The sequence below is a fragment of the Orycteropus afer genome, unplaced genomic scaffold, assembly GCF_000298275.1.
Source record: "Orycteropus afer afer isolate SDZICR_OR568_19922 unplaced genomic scaffold, OryAfe1.0 scaffold00089, whole genome shotgun sequence".
Lineage (NCBI taxonomy): Eukaryota > Metazoa > Chordata > Mammalia > Tubulidentata > Orycteropodidae > Orycteropus > Orycteropus afer.
The window spans coordinates 5,411,809-5,422,366 of NW_006921676.1; the positions used below are offsets into that span (position 1 = coordinate 5,411,809).

Genomic DNA, 10,558 nt, shown 5'->3' on the forward strand with positions numbered 1-10,558 from the left:
TTTGATTTTCTTCTTTCGTCTTTGCTCTGGGCAAGGAGAGACCCATCGTTGCATCTAGATGGGTCTTTGCAAGCTTTTAAAATCCCAGTTGCTACTCACCAAAATAGGATGTAGAACAATATTTTTGTGTATTATGTTATGCCAATTGAGCTTGATGTCCCCTGCCACCATGGTCCCGAGCCCACAGGTCCAACTACTCGCTTCCTCTGGATAGCTGGCTATGGCCAAGAAGCCACCATATTCTTATCCCTTGTCAGCTCTACTATACACCTGGACTGTCTTACAGCTCATGCAAATACACATACAGAAACATTGTCTCCATTTGTTTGGTTTTTAACATTATATTATATATTTGCTTAATGTCACTTTCAATTGTTAGAACATAAGAGCCTTGAGAACTGAGTCTTCTGCTTTGTTCATTATCTCACTGGAATCATACCTGGCACTTACTTGATGTTCAATAATTATATAGTGAATGAATGAATGAATGAATTTGTAGTCCAATGGGAATTCATTTCTGGATACTTTTGCTTTACTGCTAGCTAACATGGTTTTATTTTGGGGACATGCTTCTGACCTATGATTCTTTCATCAGACTTATAGGAAATGGAGCTCAGAAGGTCGAGGGGGACGAAGAGGCCATGATGCACCCATGATTGCATATGATGCTCTTTTAGGAGCCGGGGATAATTGGACAGAGCTCTGTAACCGAGCCATGTTTCACGGAGGTGCGTTTTTCCTTCTTTAATGGTTTTGAGCTTCCAGGTGGGCTCAAAAATCCCCTTCTCATTCAGAGCTACCCTCCCAGGAGCTCCTAGGGCTGTAGGCACTGAGGAGAGACAGCCTCTGATATCCCCAGAGTATGTTATCTCCATTTCTCGAAACCAGTTCTAAGAGAGGCCACTGACTCCTTAGCTCTTTTACTGGCCCAAGTGTGTGCAGGCACAAATACTATATAGATATCTGGCCAGGTCACAGACCCCCTTGCCTAACGAAGGGCCAACAGCCCATGTCTTCCAGACTGGCACACTGAGTTCAGTGAGGAGAAGGTAGCATTTGGTGTAGTCAGGATGCAGGGGGCTCCTCTCGCTACTGATTCAAAAGAAAGGCAGATTTAACTAGCAGAGCTGACCAGCCGTTCTGTTTTTCTAAGATTACCCATTATTTTATCACTTCACTCTTACAAGCTCTGTGCAAAAAGTTTTCACTTTGGAGTCAGGAAGACCTAGGTTTGAATCCTGGCTCTACCCTTCATGTTAGCTGCATGATCCTCTGAGCCTCTGTCCCTGCATTCGTGAAAAGAAAGAATAATACCCACCTTGCAGGGCTGTTGTGACAGTTCAAGATACAGTGCCTATGAGTTTAACACAACTTTTTTTTTAAAAAAAAGTATGCTCAGTAAATAGCAACTGTTATTATTCCATAAGATTGAATTAATTTGCTTCACTTTGTTATGCACATTTTCTCATGGTAGTGCCTACCTCATAGGACTACTGTGAGCATTAAATAAGATGATGACAAGCAAAATGCTTCAATCTCTGGTTGGCACAGAGTTAAGCTAATTATCAGAGTTTCAATGATTAGAGCCATGTATTATTTTTGATCCCATCCCTCAGCACCAGAAAGACCCTCAGGAGTTCATCTGAAATGCAGCAACCATGTGTGTTTCATGTTTCAGGTGAGACTGCAGCCACTGGAACGATTGCAGGTTGCCTGTTTGGATTGCTTTATGGCCTGAACAGTATCCCCAAAGGCTTGTACCAGGACCTCGAACACAAGGAGAAACTAGAGAACTTGGGTGAAGCTCTTTACCGCCTGTCCACAGAAGAAAAGTAAAGCCGTTTCTGCCATTTTCCCTTTTGGTAGAGACTATGCCAAATTCTGGGGCCCCACTAGTGTTCACTTGCAAGCTAATAGACTTTACTTAGGTAATTTTGTATGTGTGCGATTTTCAGCTGGCAAAGAACCCATGCATAATTGGCCATATTAAAATTTAACTCTTTCCCTCCTGATTTCAGAATCCTAATTTCTATATAAAATACATTGTCCTATGAGAATTGTTTTCCTGATTCTAATCCAAAGCCGGTACATTATTAACATTATATTGAATTTGCTCTACTCGAGCCTCTGAAAACGATGGTTACAAATAATCTCTTGGACAATTGTTGTATTTTATTGTAGTGCAAAACTAATGCTATCTGCTCACTTATATCAACAAAACTAACTACAGTGGCTCTCTTCAGACATGCCTCCTCTATGTGTAAAAGCCTTGTGTTCCTGTATTTTTCTACCTTGACATGTATCTTGACAACTAGCCAACCTGTTGCCTCCTCATTCATTCATTAATGATCTTTCGGTCTCTTATTGGCAGAACGGTATATTTGTACTGCAGATGTTTCTACAACAACAAAAAAAGAAAGCAATATTGAGTGCACTCAAGATGTAGCCAACATAACACTGTGTCTAACCTCCCTACGTTTTTAATCACACTAGATCTTTAAAACACTAGATCTTTGGAACCACTTACTGAGGAAACCAGGAAATAAATGATTGTCATGCCCGTCACAAGCATGCTTCCTCTCTTTGGTCTGGATTTGTCACATAATAGTGGGTCAGTGTCCAAACTGCAGAGAAGATTTTTAACCTGCCGCATCCCTGCTCCATCTAAGCTCACTCACTGCTAAGGAAACAGTTGTTCCCGCGGCTGAGAGCTCGCTCGCTCTCTCTCTGAGAGTCTTGAAAAACAGAACAGTTGCTCTTGTTGTTAAAAATAACTTAACTTTGAACAAGTTTTTTAAAAAGTGGCATCTGGTGTGAATAAAACAAGCAGTTGATTGATGTTTTTAACACTATGCTTTGGCAGCTTGGCTAGAGGCTACCTTGTTTATTGTAATGTACTTTTTATTTAAGAGTTTACCTTGGAATATAGCCAGGTGTGGTCCACAGAACATACCATAAGTTGCCAGTTCACAGGGAGACTCCATGTAGAAATAGTATTCCTGCAGCAGTACCTCTGTGGAGGAGGTGAGACAAAGACGGAAAGAATTGATTTGCTTGAATATGGGACAGCATCCAAAAAGCAAAATTCTACCTTGCTGAATTTTGTTTTCTTTCTTTTATAGGATTGTCTAGATAGGGAACCTGGTTTATGTCTCTATCTTCTCGCTTGAGAATTTTCTGTAAGTAGACAGCTAGATAAGATTGCTAGAATTTCAACCTTGTGTCCTGTGGCTACATAGGGAAGGATTACAAAGAGCCAGGCACAGAGAAGTACTGAATTGAAGTTTCCTAAAATTGCCTTGACTTTATCTTCCTGGAGCCCTCATTTTCTTACTTCCTTTTCTTTGGTAGAAGCTACTACTGAATTTTGTATGAGAAGGAGGAGTGTTCTAGGGTTTGGAAAATGGGAATATTTGTTTTTTTTAATAGAGTATATCACTTTTCGTTTCTTAGAAAGTGTAAAGGCTCCTTAAGTCTTCAATCTATGTTCGTGAAAGAATCTGTGGACCATTATACATTAAGTAGTTGTAGCAAAGAGTTTAACATGTTACATTTTTTAAGAATTTAACTAATGTTTGCTCCTACTGTGCTTTTCAACCCCAAAGGACCAGAAAGAAAGGCAAATGTAGGAAAAAGGCTTTCAAACTATTCTAGTTTTATTCTGCATAGTCAGTAGCCAAACCCAGATTTGTAGGAATGGAGAAATTTAACTGAGAATTCCCTTTCAGGAAAAGAAATCTAATTCAGGTAAGTTGGAATTCTTTGTAACATATCACATTTCACCAGCTTACCCTAAAAGCCTGCCCCTTCTCTTTTCACCTCTACATAAGAGAAGGCTGGCCTCAGAGTGTCAGGAGCAATTGAATTCGAATGAGGGCTTACTTATCCTCTATTTTATTGACAATTTACAGGAATTAAATCCATTCTTAACAATAAGAACTGTATTCTACTTATAAATTAAAACACATTTTTTGAAAAAGCCCATTGCCATTGAGTCGATTCTGACTTATGGTAACCCCATGTGTTACAAAGAACTGATCCACAGGTTCTTCTTGGCTGTAATCTTTACAGAAGCTAATTGCCAAACCCTTCTTGTGCAGTACTACTGGGTGGGTTTGAACTGCCAAACTTGAGGTGAAAGCACAAATGGTTTGTACCACCCAGAGATCTTTAAGATATATCAACTACATTGAAATGCATAAGCAGAGTAAAATAAAAGTGAAACCATTCCCTAGTTTTATTTTCCTATGAAAGAGAAAAACAGAAGTTGAAAAGAAAAACAAAACCATAAAAGAGATTGTTCCTACTGTAATTTTTAAAAATATTTAATACTCACTGATTTATTTTTATTATAAAAATAATATATGCACACGTATTCAGGAATTCAAAGACCATAAAATGATGCAATCTACTTCCATAGTGATACCGCCTGGGAAAACCAAGGAGGGTTTGCTATGAGTCGGGTCCAACTCCACGGCACATAACAACAACAACAAAATGATGAAATGTGGAAAGCAAAATTCTTCTAATTCTCAGTCAGATGACATTGCCAGTCCCCAAAAATTTTCTGTGCACATGCAATGAAGGGTACGTGTACGTGTGTTTGTGTGTATTACATATTTGTATTTGTATATTTGTGTTTTATACACACACATACAATTTCTTTCCACAAGTTGGAATTGCATTATGTATGTTGTTGTTGTTATGTGCCATCAAGTCAGACCTGACTCATAGCGACCCCTCCTTGGGTTTCCCAGACGGTATCACTAGGGAAGTAGATTGCCCAACCTTCCTTCCGAGGAGAGGCTGGTGGGTTTGAACCGCCAGCCTTCTGGTTAGCAGTCAAGTGCCTTAGGCACTACGCTACCAGAGCTCCCACATTATATATAGTGGTTTCCTTTTTGTTTTTTTTCACTCAATTAATTTTTTTGATATTTTTCCTATATCACCACATGTATATCTACTTCAGTCTTTTTAACTCTTGTCTAGTTTTCCATTGTACAGACATGTTATAAATCATATGGTCAAACCCATATTGTTAGAGCTTTAGGTTGTTTCCATTTTTAAATGGTATTTTAAAATATGTGTTCTTTATATTTAATTCAAAATGCTGCTTCCCCCTCTCTTCTGAAAAGAAAATAAAGCTCAGCCACTCCTCGGAAGGAAGATGGGGCAATCTACTTCCGTAGTGATGCTGCCTCAGAAACCCAAGGAGGGGTTGCTATGAGTCAGGGCCAACTTGACAGCACATAACAACAACAACAACAATGATATAATGATGCCATATTTCATTCTAAGATGTATATATTTTGCATTGAGTATTTCTGAAATTGGGATGCATTGTATGTTTTATTGTATCTCGGTTTAATTGGCAGTGTTTTTTTCTCTGGTATATCTTACAATCAATAGCATTTTCGAGTTAAGGAAATATGGACTTTTAGATAAGGTTCTTCTCCAAGAACCTTAAAGTTAAACATCCTGTATGAATCCACAACATCTATGAAACAGCAGCTGCCTTTGTTCTTACTCCCATTCGACAAACAAGGAAGATTAAAAAGGTAGGTGCAGGTTCAGAGATATAACCTACTATACTGGTGTTTTCCTCCTACATCTGCAGACAGGCATCTCTATACTAATGGTCTAATTTCTGGAACAGGACATGAGGATCTGATGTCTGAACCTGGAACTTGCGATGAATAGCTGTGGTCATTGGTGAGAAATATTGTGCCTCAGTAAGAAAGATTTGGAACCACTTGTGTTTTCATAAAAGCATAAGGACTTCTATCCTCTCTGGCTCCTGCTCTAAGGCCATTGAGAATATTCTAATATTCTCACATGCTCCAAAGGGCACAAAATTTAGAAGTCAAATTTTCAGACTATATGCAGTGCGTACAGTGCTTCTAAGTAAGGTAACTCAGAAAAGATACGAGTTTTTAGACTTCAGGTTGATTTAGATTAATCCTTTTCCCAAACTCTTTGGTTGAGAGATTTTGCATTTATATTTCAAATAATTTTGTTTAATTTTTTCATATCTAAAAGTCAGATAATAGGTTAGTGTGGCAGATATTGTCATTACTGGTGACAGAGGAAACTAAGACCCAGGAAGGTAAGTAACTTAGCAAGATAAGTCCACTCTAGGTGAGCTAGATTTAGTGGGACGTAGCAGTATTTTGGTGGCCCAACGGAAATCATACTTAAATTACAGAACTGAGTTAATATCCAGGTTTCCTAACCCCTAATATAGCTGATAATGATAATATTAACACCCATTTATCAACTGTTCACTATATGCAGTATGATATTTTCCTTAATCTTATTCTTCCCTCTAAGGTAGATAATATTTATTGCACCCATTTTGTAGCTAGGAAAACTAAGATTCAGTAGGCTTGAGTATCTCACCCAAACTCAAGCAGCTAGTAAATAGCAAAGTTGGAATTTAAACCTAGATCTAGCTGACAACCAGACTCATGCTTCTTACCCTTTAGCCTACACTGTCTTCCTAATTCAGTGAGCTCTTCACAACAGTCTGTGAATTCTATTAACAAAATCCCTTAGTAAAATTTGTAACTACATGTGCTAGGAGCAATAACAGAACTGACAATGATAAATGCCAACCATCTTGATTATGAATTGAAAAGTAACACCAGGAATGAGCATCAGTTTGTACACAATGCCATACTGCTAGGGATTCCTCTTTATTAAAGAAAATGAAAGGTGCAAGTGTGACTAGGAATTCACTTTAATTCAACAAATGCTATTTAAGTGCTTAACACTGTCCTAAATGTTAGGTCTGACTGGACGGCAAATAACAACAACAACAACAACAAATGTTAAGTTTTACAAAAAATGAATGAGACATGGTTTCTGCACTGAAGGAACTTACACAGTAGTGTGGGACACAGATACCATAAGCAAATACTAATAGAATATGATACAATATAGAGAAAGGAAAAATTGAGTCAGGGGAGGCTTCACAGCAGAAGTGACACTAAAAAGGCTTTGAAGAGTAAATAGGAGTTTTCTAAATGACCACAGGTCTGGTGGCATAGTGCCTAAGGCATTTGACTACTAACCAAAGGGCTTGTTGTTCAAACCCACCAGCCACTCCTCTGAAGGAAGTTGGGCAATCTACTTCCGTAGAGAAATTGTTGTTGTTGTTGTTGTTGTTATGTGCCATAGAGTCGGACCCGACTCATAACGACCCCTCCTTGGGTTTCCGAGGCAGTATCACTACGGAAGTAGATTGCACAATCTTCCTTCTGAGGAGTGGCTGGTGGGTTTGAACCACCAGCCTTCTGGTTATCAGTCAAGTGCCTTAGGCACTATGCCACCTCGGAAACCCAAGGAGGGGTCACTATGAGTCGGGTCCGACTTGATGGCAGGGCGTAGAGGCATGAAAGTGCATGGTTAATTGTACTGGGTGGAGAAGGATGGGGTGAGGAAGAAGATGCAAGAGATGAGGCTTATTCTTTGAGCCAGTCACGGAGTCAACTATGCCATATTCAAGAACTGGTTTTCATCCTTTATGCCAATGGCTCTTATTCCTGACTACCCTTTGGAATCACCTGTGAAGCTTTTTCCTGAATCAGAATCTCTGAGGGGGAGCATGGAAATTTTTAAACACATTCTCCCAAGTGATTAGTAATAGGATCTCTGGTCCCAGGACTAGCATTAGCGATTTGAAGCTCCTCAAAGGACATGATCAGGCTCATGTCATCTGCTGAGAATGAGGAGAAAGAAAAGGAGGAAAGGCAGTTTCTTCTTGATACTTAAATGACTCAAATAACAATTGATAGAATTGGAAATACTCAAATTAATGTTTAATTCAAGTTTCTGGAAAATCTCACCATTAAAATTTATTCCTTCAGTTATTTTAAGATAGGAATAACTTTTAGATAATAGTGCGGGCACTGTAACTACTCTCGTTAAAAACTCTGATGTGTTGGCTTGTTGTTCTTGTTGTTGTTGTTTTTATGTGCCGTCGAGTCAGACCCGACTCATTGCGACCCCTCCTTGGGTTTCCGAGGCAGTGTCACTACGGAAGTAGATTGCCCCATCTTTCTCCCAAGGAGTGGCTGGTGGGTTTGAACCGCCAACCTTCTGGTTAGCAGTCAAGTGCCTTAGCCACTACACTACCAGAGCTCCCAGATGTGTTGGTGTATTTCCAGTTAATAAATATAAATAAATTAAAAACATACCTAGAATGTGACAAGAAAAAAACACAGAGTGTAAAAATAGCCCTAAGCCTTCTAATGAGGTCAGTGTTCCATAGGCCACTAAATAGTAACTATTATGCAGTAAAGAAGAGTTTAAATAAATGCAAAAAAAATAATAACTAATGTTTATTATCATGTCAGGCACTATGATAAGTGTGTAATAGATAGTTTCTCATCTGATCATCACAACAGGTGCTGTTATGATCTCCATTATATAAATAAATAAATGAAGCTTCTTTGAGCATCACCTCTCTGCTTTTAACCATTATCCCAATCTGCACTCTTCCATGATTTCCCCATTCTCGTGGTAAGAATCATACATTTGCAGGCAAGTGACTAGAAGCACTGGGAACTGGGGCTTGGGAGCCCTACACAACCTTGTTTTTCGGCTGAGCAGCTGCTGGGAGTATTTAGAGAACAATCATCTCTGAGCCTCAGGTGCTCCACTTGTCAAATGGAGCCTGTCCTCTCCCCTGGGGTGGGGCAGTGACTCATGAAGGCTGGAAGAGCCCCATGCCAGGGCCAGACACAAAAACACTCTTAACATCAGCCATATTCTGACGATGCTGACTGGAACTGTCGCCAGCCTTGCAAGTCATCCCCCAAAATAAACTGGCTAACCTGCCACCCTGTTCCTAAGACAACTTAGTGTCCATCTCCTTGAAGGAAACTTATTCTGGTCACAGACACCAAGGAAATATTTAGAGAGGTTTTGAGAAACATGAATCTCTTCATTTTGCTGTCAAGCCTGTGGAATTCATTTTCAAAATAAACTCCTGAGGATTTAGTCAGTCACTGATTCTGGCCAAATGTCATTACTTATCTGAAATCCCAGTCTCTTTGAATACCATTTGTTACACCATGACTTTTTTTTCTTTTTCTTTTTCTGGTGGCGTACTGCCTACGGCATTTGCCTGCTAACCAGAAGGCTGGTGGTTCAAACCTACCAGCCACTCCTCGGAAGGAAGGTTGGGCAATCTACTTCCGTAGTGATACCACCTCAGAAACCCAAGGAGGGGTTGCTATGAGTTGAATTGGCTTGACAGCAGTGAGGTTTTTTGTTTGTTTGTCTTATTTTGTTTTTGTATTTGTTTTATTTAACTTTTTGTTTTTCAATACTTTTAAATATTTTAAGAAGTCAGTAAAAGAATACAAAGGGTTTCCATATTCCCTTTTACCTAGATTTACCAAACTGTTAATGTTGTACCACATTTGCTTTATTCCTCTTTATCTCTCTCTCTCTCTCTCTCTCTATATATATATATATACACACACATACATGTGGGAGTTGATTGCCCCATCTTCCACGGAGCAACTGATGGATTTGAACTGCCAACCTTCTGGTTAACAGTCAAATACCTTAGGCATGGTGCCACCAGAGCTCCTCATAATGAAATATATATAATCTATAATAGTATATAATATATATATAAATACATATTAATGCTACACACTATATTTTTTCTGAATCATTTGAGAGTAAATGGCAGTAGCAAACATCATGCCCCTTTACCTGTAAATATTTCAATGTGAATTTCCCAAGATAAGAACATTCAGTTACATAACCACTGTACAAAACCCGAAAACCAAACCCACTGCCATTGAATCAATTCCACCTCATAGCAACCCCCCCCCCATTGGATTTCCAAGGCTGTAAATCTTTACAGAAGTAGATTGCCGCATCTTCCTCCCATAGAGCAGCTGGTGAATTTGAACCGCTTACCTCCTGGTTAGTAGCCAAATGCCTTACCCACTATGCCACCAGAACTTCTAACCACTGTACAGGTATCCAAAATCAGAAAATTTGGCATTACTATAATGCAATTATACAATATATTCCTTATTCAAATTTTGCCAATTATTTCATCAGTGTCCTTTTTTAGCTATTTATTTATTTTTACCAAAATTCATTCACAGAAGTTCACTATCCCCACACTTCCTAGGCACACTCTTTGAACCCACTGCAGTTTGTACAGGAAAGAAAATTGACTAAAAGTACTTATGATTGAGCATGAGAAGAGCAGTCCCCAAGAATTCTCTCTGATGACTTATTTATATCCCCAGTACAGTACCTAGAACAGCAGATAACACACAGGGCACTCAGTCAACTGATGTGAAATAGATACACCTTTTATCCATCAGTAGTTGGCCAGGGCCATGCATGTTTGATTGAGGTACAGGACTTTGGAAAATCCTAGTCAGGTGACCTTCATTATTTCTTTAAGCCAGATTTACTTCCAGCAAAATACATGTATTTAAGTTCTCTGGTTCATTAGACAGTCTCAATTCGTAGTTACCTAATTACTAAATATATATATTTAGTAATATATATATATATATAT

General features: G+C 39.0%; 1 protein-coding gene across 1 annotated transcript in view; it reads left to right on the top strand.

The window, feature by feature from the left end:
* Positions 1–10,558, top strand: part of ADPRHL1 (ADP-ribosylhydrolase like 1) — a 66,426-nt gene that overhangs the window by 34,108 nt on the left and 21,760 nt on the right. The window contains exons 6-7 of the mRNA XM_007942381.2: positions 596–728; positions 1,679–1,832. Coding sequence (XP_007940572.2) covers positions 596–728; positions 1,679–1,832 — 287 coding nt within the window. The remainder of the gene's footprint in view (positions 1–595; positions 729–1,678; positions 1,833–10,558) is intronic.